At 34.4% G+C, this 19,285-nt stretch overlaps 2 protein-coding genes and 1 pseudogene across 2 annotated transcripts; all 3 read right to left on the bottom strand.

Annotated features, from left to right (window-relative positions):
- Positions 1-1,089: 1,089 nt before the first annotated feature.
- Positions 1,090-5,747, bottom strand: LOC149491003 (uncharacterized). The gene has a single exon (XM_089695610.1). It carries the CDS (start codon positions 5,412-5,414, stop codon positions 4,569-4,571), a length of 846 nt encoding a protein of 281 aa, XP_089551736.1. The 5' UTR covers positions 5,415-5,747; the 3' UTR covers positions 1,090-4,568.
- A 2,971-nt stretch (positions 5,748-8,718) lies between these two features.
- On the bottom strand, positions 8,719-11,126 carry LOC149491002 (uncharacterized). Its single transcript, XM_089698770.1, has 3 exons — positions 11,058-11,126; positions 9,789-10,301; positions 8,719-9,534 (listed from the first exon to the last, which is right to left on the bottom strand). Exons 1-3 carry the CDS (start codon positions 11,098-11,100, stop codon positions 9,206-9,208), a joined length of 885 nt encoding a protein of 294 aa, XP_089554896.1. The 5' UTR covers positions 11,101-11,126; the 3' UTR covers positions 8,719-9,205.
- A 3,257-nt stretch (positions 11,127-14,383) lies between these two features.
- On the bottom strand, positions 14,384-15,155 carry LOC149491001 (uncharacterized; annotated as a pseudogene).
- Positions 15,156-19,285: the final 4,130 nt, after the last annotated feature.

Below are 19,285 nucleotides of genomic sequence, written 5' to 3'. Positions count from 1 at the left end.
TATTTATTTTGAAAACGTAAAAAAGTTGTTGTAGTAACATACCTACTGAAGATGGACATATGGTATCGCGGACTTTCTTATTGATCCATTCTATAATACCGTATAACATTTTTTTGTTGTATCTTCAATGTTTGAGTTTGAGTTTTAGATTCCGCAGCGCACGCGATGACAGAATTTTTATTAAGGCTGCAGTCTAGCAAAATTGCGTTTTCAACAAGTTATTTGACAATTTTTTCCCGGCTAATGAAATGATAAACAGAATTTTTTTTTCTTGTTTATCAATTAGTGTTATATACGCAATGCGCGTGAATTTTTTCACATTTATAAAGTTACTTTATGTAACCTTAATCAGGCCTTCAAGATAAGTCTATTTCCCCCAAAGACATTTCGAGCTAAGTTTGTGCACTCATTACGTTGCAACCGATTACAATTTACACAATCTGATCAGCGCATTATTATCCTTATATAGTCGTTATTAAAAACTGCTGAACACAATTGCCGAAAAACTTATGATTTTCTTAATTAGAACGTTATAAATTTGTGGGGGCTTGTTATGAGCGGGTGTAATAAAAGATGTAATAACTACGCAAAGGTTATATTTCGTTAACTACATATATTTATCCGTATGTAATTAATATTCGACCTAATGCGACCAACCCGCGTCCCGACAAGCCCGTGACTGTCCATGCATAGCGCACGAACTGTTTATATACGAGTTACCGTGTGAACCTATGGTGGGAACTTTCTTAGTAGGTACTACACTTGAAATATTTCGGTAACTCGTAAATTGGCTTGTCGTCGCTACATCATTCCCCCCTTAAAATAAAAAGGGTATACAAGTAAAAAAATCTTACAATAAAATTAAACAATAAACAAAGGGGTATATATAAAGTGTCGCTATACATATAAGGTTACAAAATGTTTACAATATAAAGTATAAAAAATGTTCACAATATAAATCAATCATAACGTATACAAGTGGTTAAAAGTTAACACCTAATTTCGTTAAACTATTTATGTTATTACAAAAACTTGGTTGGTTCTTCTAAGTGGCGTGCGATAATTGTTACATGTCACCTAACACTTAGTAACATTAACATTTCAAATTTCAATACGTTCTTTACACTTGTATCGTTTAATATTACAAAGGCTATTACTATACACTCAAAAGCCATAAATCAAAAGTACTTAAATTTCTAAGTAGTAAACATTTCAATCAAAACTCAACACAAACATAAATTTGAAATACCATACTTAAAACGTTAAACAATGAACTCGTTTCAAATTTCATAAGTGCTATTATTTATTAAATACGATGTGTTGAATACTAAGTATTTATTATACATTTCTATGAAGTCTTATGAATACTTATAATCATCGTAATTCTAATAAATTTAAAATAGTTGAAAAAATTACAAATGCAATACTATTACCTAAATCGTACCGGTAATCGTATAGCTCTTCCACTACGCGTGGTATGTGTATTAGGCAATTCGCTACTTGGAATTAGTAACGGAACCTTAGTATCTGCCCCAGATGTCGTATCACAATCATCATTCAAATAATATGCAGGTTTTAGACGGTCTACAGATATTCTAACTTTCCTGCCAGTCATTTGAATGTAAAATACCTTTTCCTCTCGACTCAACACACGATAAGGACCGTCGTATGTTGGTTGTAAAGGCTTACGTACTGCGTCGTTTCTTACAAAAACATAATCGCACTTTTGCAAATCGGGGTGTATAAATATGTTCCGTCTTTCATTCTGCCTAATAGCTACTGACTGATATTTCCTAATAGTATCTCGTAATTTACTTACATACTCAAGACTGCTATCTATTTCTAAACTCGATTTTTTATCGTAATAATCACCTGGTAATCGTAAAGTTGTTCCGTACGTTATTTCTGCTGCGCTTATGCCGGTATCACTTCTTACTGCTGTTCTAAGTCCTAGCAACACAGTTGGTAATTCCGTAACCCAAGATGATGATATATTGCATAAACGAGCCGTTAATGCCGCTTTAAGCGACCTATGCCAACGCTCTACCGCCCCGTTACACTGTGGGTGGTAAGGTGTCGTACGCAACTTATTAATACCTAATAACTTCATTAGTGTAGCAAATAATTGACTTTCGAATTGGCGTCCTTGATCGCTTGTTAGCTTTTTCGGACAACCAAAACGAGAGATCCATCCTTCATATATTACACGCGAAATCGTTTCAGCAGTTATATATCTCGTAGGAAAACATTCTGGCCATCTCGTCCCCCTGTCACTATGGTTAGGCAATACATCCTAAAACCTTCGGGTGAAGTGGGTAAAGGTCCAATTAAATCAACATGAATATGTTCAAACCTATCGCACTGCAGAAACGATCCTAAACCTGACATTGTATGTCGATTAACCTTCGATCGTTGACATTCAATGCATGTTTTAGCCCATTGGCCAACATCACGATTCATATTTGGCCAATAAAAACGATTTTGAATCAATTTGCGTGTAGTCCTTATTCCGGGATGACATAAATTATGTACACTATCAAAGGCAATACGTCGAAATTTATCAGTCAAGTAGGGTCTAATTTTATCATTATCTAAATTACAATAAATAAATGTACCACTTTCAGGTAACATAATTTTCTTTAACCTATTATTAGCGTCTTTCGAATTAGATAATTGTAACATATAAGAATCTTGTTGTTGTTCCTTAGCAAGTTCCGCGTAATCTATCACAGTGGGACAATTTATTGTTGCGACTCGAGATAACGAATCCGCAACGACATTATCTTGCCCACTAACGTGTCTCAAATCCGTTGTGAACTCACTAATGAATATCAAGTGTCGTGTACGTCTGGGTAACTCTTTCTCGCTATTTACTTTAGAAAATGCATAAATTAACGGTTTGTGATCCGTATACACCGTTAACTGTCGTCCTTCGACCATATTCCGAAAATGACGAATAGCTAAGTAAATTGCTAATAACTCCCTATCATACGTACTATACTTGCGTTCAGTCTTAGATAAATTCTTAGAAAAATAACCTAAAGGTAACCATTCATTATTTGCACGTTGTTGTAAAACTGCACCTACATGAGTATCCGATGCGTCCGTCATAAGTGCGAGCGATGCATCGGCTAAAGGGTGCGACAACGTAATCGCATTACACAAGCTCGACTTACATTGTTCAAATGCTTGTTCGGCGATTGATGTCCACACAATGGGTGTTTTATCTTTCTTTTTAGAGCCATGAATGAAACTATTGAGAATCGATTGTGATGAAACTGCGTTAGGTAAATGCGCTCTATAAAAATTTACCATACCTAAAAATCGACGTAATTGTTCGATGTTTTCGGGCCTAGGAAATTCATTAATCGCTTTTACTTTATCATCAAGCGGGCGAATACCATCTGACGTAACATGATAACCAACAAAGTCGATTTCCGTTTTCCCAAACGTACATTTCGCTAAATTAATGGTTATATTATATTTGCTAAATTGCTTAAACAATGATTCTAAATGTCTACGGTGTTCGCTTTCATTTGATGAAGCTATTATGACGTCATCAATATAACAAAAAATATTATCTTTACTGTCCGCGTCTAGGTCCTGAAAAACAGTGTGATGCATGAATCGCTGAAACGTCTGCGCAGCGTTACGCAAACCGAACGTCATGCGCGGAAATTCGAATAACCCAAACGGCGTTATTATTGCAGTTTTCTCTACATCTTCCGGGGCAACAGGAATACAATGATAAGCTCTATTTATGTCGATTTTAGAAAATATTTTCTTACCAGCTAATAAATATGTAAAATCTGATAAGCGCGGTATAGGATATCGGTCCGGCTTGGTTATAGAATTAAGCTTTCTATAGTCCCCGCACGGACGTAACTCGCCATTCTTCTTAGGTACCACATGAAGTGGACTAGCCCAAGGACTCTTAGAGGGTCGGCATATACCTGCTTCCTGCATGTATCGAAATTCTTCCCTGACTTTTTTATATCTAGCTGGAGGTAAAGGTCTAGCCCGGGCAAACACTGGAGGTCCAGTCGTTTCAATATGGTGAAAAACACCGTGGCTAGGTATTTCCCTGTACGATGAAGGCTTAGTTATATCTAGGTACTTACATAACAAGTCGTGAAATTGATGAGTTTCCTCAACTGTTGTCACAGACGGTTGATTCACCTTAATAACACTAGCTACTGATTTTAATTTAGTTAAACTATCAATTAATCGACATGATCTTAAATCTACAATCAAACCATGATGTGCTAAAAAATCTGCACCTAATATAGGTTGAGTTACCTCGGCGATAATAAATGACCATTTATACGGTCGCCGTAAACTAAGATCTAAAGTCATCAATTTAGTACCGAATGTCTTAATTACACTACCGTTTGCCGCGTATAGTTTATAGTCACTACACTCACTCGCGAATCGGTTATTTTTCGACACTGGTAAAACTGAAACATTAGCGCCGGTGTCCACTAAAAACTTAAGATTACTTTTCCTATCTTTTATACACAGGCGTTTATTTTCGGTGGAACAGACATCCGCCTCTGTCTGTACCGTATTTAGTTTTTTGGTTGGCTCTCCTGCTGCTTCTGCCACGCACAAGGTTGAATGCACTTTCTGGCGTTGTGCTTATAGCGGTAATGGTAATAACATATCCAATTGGAATTTTTGTGTTTTGATATTCCTGTACGATCGCGACTTCGCGATGCGGAGCGACGTGTGCGATTTCCGTACTTTCCACCACTAAACGATCTGCCTCTCGAGCCTGCAGATTCCAGCTCGTTTAAGCGCTGCGTTAACTGTGTAATCTGCTCAACTAGCGTAGGTTGTATTGCGGATATTTTATCTCTGGCACTCGATACCTCCTGTATCTCCGCGAAACGTGTCGTTTCTATAACTTTATCTGCCATATTAGCTAATTTCTCTGTATCCTTTAATTCGCTAACTGTGAGGACTGCTTGCACGGATGCGGGTAAATGTCCCATCCACAGCATCGTCAATGTTTCCTCCGAGAATTTATTTCGAGCCAGATCTCGCATACGCCGTAAAAGTTGCGAAGGCTTCTGTTCGCCCAACTCAAGTTCTTTCAATAATTTCTGGACCTGACGCACTTCCGATTCTTCATAGACTACGAGCAACCGGTTTTTCAATGTTTCGTACTTCTTTGTATCGGGTGGTGCCAATACAATGTCACTAACCTGCTCAACGTGTTCGCGACTTAATTTCGCTACCACCAGGTTATATTTCGATTCGTCCGCCAGCTTCTGATTCGCCACCACTGCTTCAAACTGCGCGAACCAAAGTCGTGGTGATTCTTTCCAGAAGTCTGGAATTTTACTCGACACAGTGATCTGCGCGAGAGCATTTTCACTCTCGTCCGCTCTAATTGGAACTGCCGGATTCATTTTGAATTAAATTTTAAACAAACGATATCTATGCAATTCACTATATAATAATGTTCACTTTTCGTCGGGGTCACCAATGTGGGGGCTTGTTATGAGCGGGTGTAATAAAAGATGTAATAACTACGCAAAGGTTATATTTCGTTAACTACATATATTTATCCGTATGTAATTAATATTCGACCTAATGCGACCAACCCGCGTCCCGACAAGCCCGTGACTGTCCATGCATAGCGCACGAACTGTTTATATACGAGTTACCGTGTGAACCTATGGTGGGAACTTTCTTAGTAGGTACTACACTTGAAATATTTCGGTAACTCGTAAATTGGCTTGTCGTCGCTACAAATTCATTAAATTTCCCATTTTTTGCCTTACAAAATCTATTGATAAATACTGCTAAAAGTTATTTTTTCCATTAATTTATTCGAGTTGGTTGAAGACCAATGAGTATTAATCCTTTAAAAAAATTTTTTTTTGAATTTTGATAATTCCTTAAATATTAAAAAAATATTTAAAATAATTAGGAAAAATCCTAGCGAATTTCTTTAGTCGCGCTCCTTGGGCCGGAGCGTTCTGACGTGTGCTCTACGCTCGATTTTCCTTCATACCGAAGTGAAAGTTGCTCTACTTCATTAAATTTAATATTTTTGTTAATTGATTATTTTTATCTTAGTTTTGTGCAAATATTCGTATTTTTAAACATTTGATTTCGATATGGAAAATAAACGAAAAAAATACGCGTGTAACTACTAGAAAAAAAATTATTAGAAAAAAAAAATTTGGTTTCATTAACATAAAGTTAATGAAACCAAATAGATTGCAAAGGTGATTGGCAACAATTTCTTTATTTTACGGGGTGTCAGTAAAGGGATGTATATTTCTTTAAAACTAAAGTAAGCTCATAAATTTTCTTATAATATAATTTTTTTGAAGTTCCAAAAATGTTTATTTTTCGTTTGAGAAATACGAAATATAATATAAACTTGTATTGAGAACTTGAACTTCATCCGGGGAAATCCCCATACGGGGAAAATGATTTGTTTACTCCAAAATTGATCCGAGGTGTTTTAATTTTTTCTTCTAGTCATTTTCAACGTAGCGGCATGTTGTTTGATTATTAATTTTGTAACTTAAATACAGGATGTTGGTTTTATATTCTGATCTTACAGACGCGCTGACAAATTTAGTCCGCCATTTCTAGTTTAGTCTATCAACTCTAAGTACCAATATTAAAACGAATGGATTATCATCACATCATCAAAACTCAGATGTAATGGAAGATCACAATAACATAGAAAATTCAGTGGGTGTTGAGAACTAAACAAACAGAAGTAACAGAGACGCGAAGAATAAAAAAAGAGGACGAAAAAGATAATTCGTTGATGCTTTCCCTTTTCGACGTATTGTTAGGGTACATCACCAATCTGCAAAAAACAAAACTGATGATTCCCAATTGCTGATTAAAAATGAAAAACAAATAATCGACAACAGTGGTGAAAATTTGCTGATCACAATGAAACATCCTTCAGTGGTAGCAGATTTACTCATTTCAAATGTATCGGTGAACAGCGTAAAGGAGAGGAGGACAGGAAAACATTATGAATGTGGATGGTGGATTGTATACAGGTTGTAATCGATAAGTATGTGCAGGCGATTATGACGTTATTATTGCAGGTATCAAAAAACTTAAAACTGATATCGAAATTACTTTACCTAATGAGCAAAATGACAATAATAACTTTCTCCCATATCAAAAAGGGAAAATGGGACTAGTAGAAGTTAAATGTCTAATTCCGGCAAAAGACATGAATGCGGAAGATGCGGTTAAAAAAAATTAAATATTTGAAATACAATGCAAAAAATAACACTTTTGTCATAGATAATATCATCATGACTATTTTTTCTAAATTCATGGACAACTAAACGTTGCAGAAGCAGAAGTCTGCTTATTTGCTGTTTGGACTGGAGTGAATCTGTAGAAGACGCGAAGACTGACATCCGCGCGGACGGAGTCGCGGGCGGAAGCTAGTCAGAAATAAATATCTTTTGTTTTCATTTAACACAAACATTACATTTTTTTTATTTTATACAAAATTTGTTTATCCGTTTTATTAGTTAAACTGAACAACTTTCACTAAGAAACTTAGGTCGAAAAAAATGTATAGAGTTCTGCATTTTGTATGGAAAGCTTATTTTTTTTTATATTTCGTCCAAATTTCTTTGTAAAAGTTGATCAGTTATATAAACATGAAGTTGAAGATATCCAATAGAAAGTATTCGCAAATTTTGTGTACTGATAAAAAAAAATCACCCGGTGTAATTTTCACGAAAATTGTTTCAAATTGTCATTTTTGGTACTTATTACGAATATTAAATTATGCATACGAATGATTTAATTTTTAAAAATTAAGTGGAGCAACTTTCCCTTAGTACATTTGTATTATTTACATATAGGATGACAGGATGCATTTGTTTGCACTACTAGACCAAGCCCTTAAGGAATTTTTTACACCTTGGGTTACATTATTGCATTTTTGGTAAGGATCTCTAATTTTTTTGAAATGCAATAGAACCTATGTTGCTCAGTAAAGATGCAGCTTTCTAATGGTGAAAGAATTTTTGAAATCGGTCCAGTAGTTTATGCGTGAAAACCATACATACATATACTTACATAATTACAACCTCTTTATAATATTAGTATAGAAGTATAGATAATGAAATTAAAGTTAACATTTCAAGTAAAGTAATAAAATAAACCTATCTAGAGACTTATATTTAAGCAGAATAATAGCGACAAATTCAGAGTCAGTAGTCACATTAATAATTATTATGAACAAATGTGGAACAAATCGTATTAATACACTCTTTTTTAACTATTGTTTAAACAAATATTATATTGGAAATATCACGTTACTAATAATAATCTTTTTCCTCTATATATAATCATCAATTACTTACCTACCACTCAATTTGCTTATTATTCAATTCTGATTTTAGTGAAGAGATTATATTTAATAAAGAAGCTGTGCCCCGCGGTTTTACTCCGCTACTGTCGCGTCGCGTCGGTCTTAGCGTGATGATATAAATTATAATAGCCTTCCTCGATAAATGGGCTATTTAACACTGAAAAAATTTTTCAAATCGGACCAGTTGTTCCTGAAATTAGCGCGTTCAAACAAACAAACAAACACTCTCAGATTAATTATAATATTACAAAATACATAGGTATATATTATAAATAGTATATTGGTATACAAGGGTATACGATATACATTACTAATTATGAATTGAAACTCGGATTATTTCAGTTGTTAGTTGTTACACATTTGAAAAAGCACATTTTGTTCCGGTCAGGTAAACTTAGATCAAATAAAGAACGATATACTTTATTTATTGTTTACTTTATTGATTTTTAATTAAAAATTGGATGTAGGTATGGTATGGGTGATATGATTTTTTATAATTACGTTATTATTATACAAATTTGTATAGGTAACTAACTACCTACAATTAAAATATGATTAACATTTAACATTTTTAAAAGATGATAAAAGCATATATCTTAAGGATATAATATACTCTTGTTATAAGATTTTTAAGGCACACACGATTTATATCATGTCATACATAATCTATACGCAATAGAAATCTATTAACATGATCGACATCAAATATTAATAATTAAGAACACACGTGATCATTACACGTACACAAATTGTATACAATAGGTTTGCCAACAAAAAAGTTATTTCAAATATTCATTCATTTTCATCATTGTCAGAAAAGCTTGTTTAAGCTGTCTTGCTTTTCTTTATTGTCGATGAAGATATCTTCGAAGTTTGCTTTCGTTTTATCCCCCTAGCCGAGATATCAATTTTCGGAGTAGAACACATACTATTTTGGGAGGTAGAGGATTCTATACTATTTTGTGAATCAACTTCCGAATTAACTGATAATTCTGAAGCAGCATGACTCAATGAAGTGGGATAACCAGTGGATGTATTTTCTTGTTCACTAATATATTTGGATACGTCAGTAGAACGTAGGACACTTCGTTTCTTTCTCATGATAATATCTGGTTTTGGTACAGAGTCACCATCAGATTTATGTTCACTTGCATCTGAAACAAAGTTATCATTGATTAAAATACAGAGCATTAGAAAACATTACTATACTTATAATAATTTATTATTAACTTCGTGATAATAATGCTTTAAAAATATCTACTGGGGTTTGCCTAATTTTATAACCTGACTTTACTGTATTATTAATTGATACTAATACACAGAGGCCGTAAGTACCAAATGTAGATTGTAGACATACAATTAACGTAAATATTTAGACTATGGCTTTCAAATATGTGTTTTTTTGTACCTTCGGTGCTAGCAAGCTTAGGCAATTCAATAGATGGCGTTCTAGACCTAAAGGAGGAACAAGGTGCTGATATTATTTCGTCCTCACAAAGCTCTTGGTCAATGTCACGTGCATCAGGATTTTTTTTACGTGATTTATTCGTTTCTGACGTTTCCTGTTCCACTATCACGCTTAACTCTTCATTTTCGACGCAACCGCTGGTTCCTGAAGACCATTCCGTAAAATTATTATAATTATATAAACTTCGGAGATCATATATCTCTGGACTACTGGGTTTTTCTACTGCATTTAATTCTACTGATTCTTTGTCAATAGTATCAGATTTCGGGGCATCACACCCTCTTCGATCTGCCGCTATAATTTCCTTCATTTTTTTCTCTAACTCCTGATAAAACTCTTCTGGGTCATCGTCATCTTTTCTTTTAGGTACCACTTCAATATTTAGCTCTGGTAAAGATTCACTCGAGTCAGTACTGCTGCGTCGCTCTCGCGATTCTGATGTGGGAGATAACCCTGAAAGTAAATGAACAATGATTTAGTTATTATACCTTTTTTTTATTTTTCCGATCGCATTGGAATCACTACGTATAGTATAAAACAAAGTCGCTTTCTCTGTCCCTATGTCCCTTTGTACGCTTAAATCTTTGAAACTACGCAACGGATTTTGATGCGGTTTTTTTAATAGATAGAGTGATTCAAGAGGAAGGTGTATATGTATAATAATTAAATTAAATAGTGGAGAAGTACTGTTTTTTTTGAGGTTTCTAATGTGATGCCGTAAATAATTACATTTTTTCCTCTTACCTACATTGCAAACGCAGGCTGAACCCTACGAGTTTTATCAAAATAATGTACTAAGTATTGAAAAAGTCAACAGAAAAGTCCGTGATGGTATAATATAATATTATGTCTATCTCTTATGGATAACCCACAATAACTTTTTTTTGTCATTTACTTTAAAAATTGCGGGGCGTAGCGTTTGCGGCGGTACCGGCCGGCCGCCATTGCACCCGTGCGAAGCCGGGGCGTGTAGCTAGTTTATATATTATAAAGAATAGTTTATGAGCAAACATAAACTACAAGTATCTTTTGCACATGATATCCCTCATAGAAGTGGACTTCATCACAGGGCCGTATCTAGTCGAATTTGAGGTAGGGCAGCGGTTCATCATCATTATCTCCAGCAAAATTAGCCATAAGAGGTTAAAAAATACTAATAGCCTAAGTACAGGCTTCTATTTTGATAAAATAAATATTGTCTCAACTTACTTGGTTCCTCCTCAGAATATTCTTCATTACTTGAGCGCGACATATTTAATTAATAGAGTTTTGTTTGATTTAACAATTAAATGAGATTATCGTGTTTAAAAAAATACTCTTGAAGAGGGTAGACGTGAATCAGGAGTTGCCATTTGAAAAAAAAAAGAAGAAGAAAAAGAATTACGATGATAGTCATGGCTAAACTGTGAACACGAAATGAAATGAGATAACTAAATAAACATTTAATTAAGTGTACAAATTGTATTTATCCATATAAAAATTCGCCAGTGTGATTCGTTTTTGGTTCAAGCAGTCACAAAATTCATCGATTTACCTATACTTTATAATATAATTATCTGTGTTCAGAGTATTCGGCCTGATTACTGTTTGGCATGGTTTTGACAGTTGACTGTTGAAGATTATGAAAACAAAGAAAATAATAAGGTTGATGGTTCATAATAAATTCATATCGCCGATCTTCTCATTAGTTCATTACAGAAATTAAGTGCTTAGATTGCTATTAATTATGTTCAGTCTTGCAAGGTGTGCGGGTGGTTTATTGTGGCCAAATCTTAATCTGTTGATTGTGGTGATAAACTCACGACTAGCTACATCCAGCTCATCATACCAAGGTCTTCTCTGTAAATCTTCTTGAATATTTCCATACCATTTTCCTTTAAATTTCTGATCCTCCTTCCAGAATTCTAACCACGTACTATTTAACGAGACATTTACATCGCAATAATAATCAGTCATAGGAACATGTATCACATTTCTGACGCCAATAAAGCAGTTTTGAAGCAGTTTTGTCCACTATTTCGTTGCCCAAAATACCTTTATGTGAGGGAGCCCACATAAACGCAGCTGTAGCTCCTTTATTATGCAACTGCCATACAAAATCCTTAATAAAATAGATAATATAATTAGCCGTTTTAAAAGTAAGATTCATCAGTTTTAGACTATTTATAAGACTTAAAGAATCTGATAAGATAAGAAAATATGTACAGTTATTTACACAACTAATCAATTTTAAAGCTTCAAAAACTGCATATTATGTCTCTGCTGTATAAATAGAGCACTGTTGATGTAGAACAAAGCTTTGAGCAGTAGGTTCTATTCCTTTGGGGATCATGCACTGCCCTTCTCACATAATCTGTACTTTTACTACCATCAGTGTAGACTGTATAATAGTTTTGGTTCTCTTCTAAGAATGCTAGAAAATCAGAATTGTTATCAATTGTCCTAGATAAAATTGAGATTGGATGTATAATACTATTAAATGAATGAGTGTAACATGACCAGCGAGATTGTTTTTTGACATTTGAACATTGAGATTTTATTTCCAGGAAAATATGGCACAAAGTTGGACATATACATTTTAGCCAGCTAGGACCATCTGCTAATTAAATGAGGTGAGGTGATTTTATTTATAATAAGAAGTTTTTTTGATGATAGTAGTTTTAAGCAATATCTTTTCGCAAGTTTGATTGGTCTCAATAACAGAGGCATAATATTTGTTTCAACTTCCATGGCCCTTATGGGAGTAGAACACATTGCCCCTGATATGATCTTCAAGGCTTTGTTCTGTATTATATCCAGTTTATGAGTGAGTGCTATTTAAATATGCCAAAGAACTATAATCAAAATTACTCCTGGCTATGGATTTTTAAAAAATTTTGGGAAAGTATTTTGGGATCAGCACCCCATGCGACACCTGCTAGACATCTCAAAATGTTAACACCATTTAATGCATTTCTAGATATTATATGTTTAATGTTCTTTTTAAGAAAGCTTGTGATCAAGTATTATACCCAAGAATTTGTGGGACAATACTCTTGGAATAATATCACCATTAAAAAACAACATTGATTAGTGATGAATCCTTACCAAATAGCATTACACTACTTTTAGCAGCATTTATTTTTAAATTTAATCAGTGCTGATAGTAGTTACTCAATTGCCTTAAAGCAATGTTAACATTACTAATGGCTATGGTTAAATCACATCTGAACTGTACAATGCTAAATCATCTGCAAACTGAAGTATATTTACATTTTTAGTATTTACATATTTGCTATCTCACAAGTATATAAATTATATAATAAAGACAATAAAATTGTACCCTGCATAGTACCCTTTGACACAGCTCTGGGTCCATGTAAATGTTGTTATGCTTAACATATAATATTCTATTATTAAGAAAATCATGAATCCATTTACACAATTGTCCAGGTACACCTGCATTGCTTAAAACCTTCACCAGTATGCCAGGATCTACATTATCAAATGCACCTTGCACATCAAGAAATATACAAACTGTGTGTAATCTCTTGTCTTTTGCATTTTTCAGATCACTTATAAGAGAAACGAAACTGTCAGCACAACTTCGTCCTCTGCGGAATCCATATTGAACATAAAGAATAACACTGTTTGATTCTGCATACCAATCAAGGCGAGTTTTCACCATGTTTTCAAATATCTTTCCAAGACATGATGACAGTGAAATTGGACGATAGGAACAAGCCTGTTCAGGTGGTTTATCTTGTTTAAGTATAGGTAGAACACATTGAGTTTTCCATGAACTTGGTATTAACTTTTTATGCCAAAGATTATTAAGAACATTCAAAAATAAATTTTGTATTAATTCAGGTAGATGTTTAATCAATAAATATGGAAAATCATCTAAACGAGGATTTCTCCTAGATTGTAAACTCATTAAGAATTCAGACCATGAAAAAGGATCCAACAAAAACCGTGATTGCGGATTTTCATTATTATTATTAAAATGATTGTCTAATTGAACCCGGTCAGTCAAATTGGTGCTATCTGATAGTCTATCCAGTAGTGGTTGTATAAATCCATCTTTATATGACTTACTAATTCTGATATTCTTAAATCTTTTAAACACAATCCAGATTTGACTGACGGGAGTATTTCTATTGAAACTGTTACAGAAATTATTCCTGTTAATTCTTTTTTGCTCCTTGATAGTCCTTTTTTTAAAACATATAATTTTTTATAGTTAATGTAATTACTAATGGTTGGATCATTTTTTTACAATTTCAATGCTTCATAAGATTTAATAATAGATTGTTCACAGATGCTGTTCCACCAGGGAGCTGGTGGTCTACTCCTGAAGTTGGTCCTGGTGAATCTAGGAATCACAATTTTTTTGAGTTTATCAAGCCGATTACAGAACTCCTCATGAGATTTCTTCGGGTTCTCTGCACTGACTATCATGTCTTGGAAGACTGAATATGAGGTTTCTGTATAATGAGTCCAATGATCAGTTTTGTTATATAAAATTTTTTTAACATGTTTCTTGATTGTGTATCTTTTTCATGGCATTATTTCGCGCCATTCCCGGAATGGCGCGAAATTATGCGGGTTCGAGTCCCGCCTGACGCGAAAGTCCCGCCTCGTGAACGAATTTTTTCTATTCTTTATAAATTTATATTTATAAAGCATTTGAATGCCATTTGTAACATTGTTGTTGAGGAGGAATATAATCAAAAACTCTGTATGAGAATAAATCATATTGTACGTTCTCCAGTAAGGAATTTGTCAGAAATGTGATACTGATAGTTTGTGTTCCTACTAACTCGTGTCCTACTTTTTTCATAAATCGTCTAACTGCAATTATTTCATATACTGTAAACAATTTAACAATGTTACTTAGTAAACAATTCTTTATTTGATAAATTGGTTGGTACAAATTTGATTATACTAGTTTTTCTATTTGAGCTGCTGGAATATATGCTTTCATATTGTATCATTCCAGAAAGTTGCTGTGATTGAGAAAATTATTAGCGGTATTGTGCTGGTTGAAGATCACAACTTCAGTGCCATCACACCTTTAATATTACGAAATAATAAATATATGATTTAAATAGACTGGACTTTTATTTCCTATTCTTTCTTCTTTGTTTTTTACTTTCCACAAATACTTTGAATTGCATGTTTATGTTAGTGTCCGGATAAAGTCTTTTATAATTTGGTTTACGGAAAGGTAGAAAAGGGGAGTCACTCTCACCACACACATCACGGATGTCGTGGTCTCTTCTTAGATTTGGGCGGGTTATCGCCGCCCCCCTCATTTCCATCCATTTTTTTTATTAATACGCTATATTAATTTTATAATTTACTTTACACTTTTATATTTTATGAATATAATTTCAAAATTTTTCAAATTCCCGCCAGAATCTTAGCAAACTAAAATTTCGTTTGACGCGACATCGTACGACGTTCAGGATTACTAGTAAAATTATTATTTTTAATTTATTAATAATAATTATTAATATTTACACAGTAATAATTAAATCAAATTGTGTTAATTAAATATTGTAGAAACAAGCAGCGCCATCTATGTTTATATACAATAAATATTAAATACATACCGATAATGCAGCTTCGTTACTGTTTCATTTAATTTTCCAAGCTGGCAATGTCACGATTCACGAATGACTACTCTGTTCTACTCTTGTTCTACTTGATGGCGCCAGTATTCGCAAAAAGAAACTATAGGTCTATCAGAAACTGATGGCCTCTATGGCATATATTTTATATTTAAAAAAACAATGAATCTGAGATGTCTTTAGCTTCTAAAGTAACCTTAAAAAGCACTCCTGTAAATTCTTTCTTCATTGAACCAACTGATTGTCATGAAATCCATTGTATTATTCAATCACTTAGTAACAGTTGTAGCAGTCCAGGATATGATGGTATGAATAATAGACTAATTATATCAATTGCACTTTACATTCTCGAGCCTCTTACCGCTATAATTAATTTAAGTATCGCAAAGGGAGTATTCCCAGAACCATGGAAAACCGCTATAATTACCCCCATCCATAAAGAAGGTAGTCGTAGTAATCCATGTAACTATAGACCCATATCGTTACTGTCAACTTTCTCAAAAATATTGGAACGTTGTATTAGTAAAAGACTGATCAAATACTTAGAGTCTAACAAACTATTGGCGGATGTCCAGTTTGGTTTCCGAAAAGCTAATTCAACGGAAGATGCTGTTAGCCACCTGATAAACTTAGTCTCCTCTCACTTGGACAAGGGAAGAGCTTGCACTTGATCTCAAAAAGCCGTTCGACACGGTATCTATACCAATTTTGCATTGGATTGGTATCAAAGGTATCTTACAAACAGAACCCAACAACTTAAAGTAGAATCTTTTCTTAGTAATCCTGCACACGTCTCTTTCGGTGTTCCGCAAGGGAGCATTCTTGGGCCAACTCTTTTTCTCATATACATCAATGACCTAATTTCATTATCCCTTGATCAGGCTGATATGATTTGTTACGCAGATGACACGGCCTTGGTCTTCCATGGCTCCACTTGGAAGAATTGTATAACGGCCGCTGAGCATGGTCTTTCGCAAGTAGCAAAATGGCTACACAACAACCTCCTCACATTAAATACTCAAAAAACTAAGTTTTTAAGGTTTCACAAAACTGCTAGATCAGCGCCTAAAGAAAACATCCCTCTTTTCATACATACTTGTGCAATGAGTAGCTCCTTTGATGGCATGGGACTTTGTTCTTGTGTCTCTATCGATGGATCTCATGACACAAGATACTTGGGTGTCTTAATTGATGAACGTCTCTCCTTTCGACCGCATATAAATGTAACTGCTGAACGTGCAAGGAAACTAATATGTATACGTAGTATATTATTATTAGTCTGTGCTAATATATAATATCATAAAGAACCTTCGGAATAAAGTTACTTTGGATATTCTGATGAGGTTTTACAAAGTATTATGCCAACCTATTATAACTTACTGCGTCTTGATCTGGGGTTCTGCTCCGACCTCTGCTCTTATAAGACTCGAAAGAGCTAAGAGATCGGTACTTATAGTCATGTTAAAAAAACCCTTTCCTTTCCCAACCTCGTCACTCTATTCTGAATGTAAAGTTCGTGTGTGGCGTGTTAGACGCCTTTTCATTCTGCATTCAGTCCTTAGGATATATAAAACAGCTTCATCTAATCAACCAGACTCAATTAACAGACGAAATAACTTACATCTTCCTAGATTAAATACCTCTTTTGCAAAACGTGCACCGAATTATATGTGGCCACTTTTATACAATAAAATCAAGAGACACTTGGACCTCCCTAAATGTAGTTACATTATTAAAGACCATTTTTTTTATATAAGAGCAGGTAACTGAGCAGGTGGATCACCTAATGAGGTGACACCACCGCCCATGAGCACTCACAAAATTACCTTTGTGAGGCTGTTACCGGCTGTCGAAGATGGATGTAGGCTCTCTTTTAAAGATATTTAAGTCATACACGTGCGGGAATACAGAAGGGGGTAGACTGTTCCACAAGGTGGTAGTGCGGGGTAAAAAGTGTCGCGAGAAGCGTACGGTACTCGTTCGCCAGCGGTCCAAATGGTGTGGATGGAAGTTTGCTTTGTGACGGGCGGAGCGGTGGTGAAATTCCGCTGCAGGTATGAGCTCGAATAACTCCTCTGAACACTCCCCATGGTATATGCGATAAAAGACACACAGTGAAGCAATGTCTCGTCGCAAAGCAAGAGGGTCAAGCCGATCGCTAAGTCTTGGGTCGCCAATCATTCTAACTGCTCTGCGTTGAACGCGATCAAGAGGAAGGAGTTGGTATAACGGGGCGCCGCGCCGGCCCAGAGATGTGAGCAGTAGGTATTCCATGTGTGGCCGTATCTGAGCTTTATAATATAGTAATAGAAGATGGAAACCATGCTAAAGAAATTAAATGTAACCTAGAAATTAAGGCTATAATATTAAGGTTTAAAATATCATGGATCAACGTGACAATATGTATCCATTTTATTACTTTTTTATTAGATTTTAAATCCTAAAAAAATATTTAAATAAAATGACTCATGTCGCAAATCAACTACAATTGATAATGAGTTAACATTTATTTAGTTAGCGGGACATACAAAATTACGTATTTTGTATACTTACTATTAAATTTTCCTGCAATGTCTAGTTAATTACTTCTGCGTTTGTACCTACGCAATGATGTTAATCTATGGAAATAATTCAGTTTTGATACATCATCAACTGTCTTCAAATTAATGTAGGTATTCAGTTACATGCAAAACAATTATAAGTAATCATTAGTGTTTGCGCATTTCAATAAATACTCGGTAGGTACTATACCCACTAGGCGAGAAAGTGGTCAAGCATTACCCAATTAATTTCAATTTATTCATTCTTCTTCTTGTTCACTTTATTAATGACTCCTCAAATTTATACAAAGTCTCTAACATAGAATTGAAGTAAGAATTGATGATATTTTAAATCCACGTCCCTATTTTATATTTGATAAGTTTTAGTTACAATGGTGAGTCCTCCCCATCTAGATTTAGGGTGCCTGGATGGACCCTTTCAAAGCCCTTACAAAGGGATGTTTGGGGGTGACACAACATGTACTCGAAATATAATCTACATATTGTATCGCTCCAACCTTGTTAGTTGTTGCCTACGTAATACGTTGTGTTGTATAAAAGGTAAAATAAACACCCCGCGGTATCATTGATTACAATAATTTGTATATTGTTATTAATAGAATTTTGAACGGATTGGTAACTAAATGCAATCAAAGAATGAATATATATTTAAAATAGAATTAGACTAATGAAGACAGAAACAGTTCCCTTCACATTTTCCGTCCTTAAAATTTGCTTAGGCTTCAGCATATTTATTATAAACTAGCGGTCCGCCCCGGCTTCGCCCGTGGTACATGTTTACGTTTTCTCTACATAAAAACCATCCTCGTACTTCAAGGAATATAATAAAAAAAGAATTATCGAAATCGGTTCAGCCGTTCTCAAGTTATGCGCTTACCAACACATTTTGGGATTCATTTTTATATTATAAGACTAGCGGTCCGCCCCGGCTTCGCCCGTGGTACATATTTACGTTTTCTCTACATAAAAACCATCCTCGTACTTCAAGGAATATAATAAAAAAAGAATTATCGAAATCGGTTCAGCCGTTCTCGAGTTATGCGCTTACCAACACATTTTGCGATTCATTTTTATATAAAGAGATGAGCATAATTTGGAGAATGGCGAAACGGGGCCTAACAAAATTAGGGCCTTACAGAAATCATAATATATTTAAAATTCATTATGTTATTTTTAATAATTATTGGTAAAATATTGACTTCTGATTCTATGGGAAAACAAATATTGAAAAAAAAAAGATAATGTGTTCACTAACGGCATT

Source organism: Colias philodice, chromosome 1, assembly GCF_061535455.1.
Source record: "Colias philodice isolate Cphi_HAF_F1 chromosome 1, ilColPhil1 Martin Lab GWU primary, whole genome shotgun sequence".
Taxonomy (NCBI): Eukaryota; Metazoa; Arthropoda; class Insecta; order Lepidoptera; family Pieridae; genus Colias; species Colias philodice.
Note: the sequence above shows the minus strand (reverse complement) of the source record. Positions and strands in the feature narration are given on the sequence as shown.

Bases quoted from the DNA above. Each gene is read 5' to 3' on its own strand.
- LOC149491003 (XM_089695610.1), bottom strand. From the start codon at position 5,414: ATGAATCCGGCAGTTCCAATTAGAGCGGACGAGAGTGAAAATGCTCTC.
- LOC149491002 (XM_089698770.1), bottom strand. From the start codon at position 11,100: ATGTCGCGCTCAAGTAATGAAGAATATTCTGAGGAGGAACCAA. The intron at 10,302-11,057 runs GTAAGTTGAGAC...ATTTACTTTCAG, and splicing joins ATATTCTGAGGAGGAACCAA to GGTTATCTCCCACATCAGAA. The intron at 9,535-9,788 runs GTACAAAAAAAC...ACTTTGTTTCAG, and splicing joins TAAGCTTGCTAGCACCGAAG to ATGCAAGTGAACATAAATCT.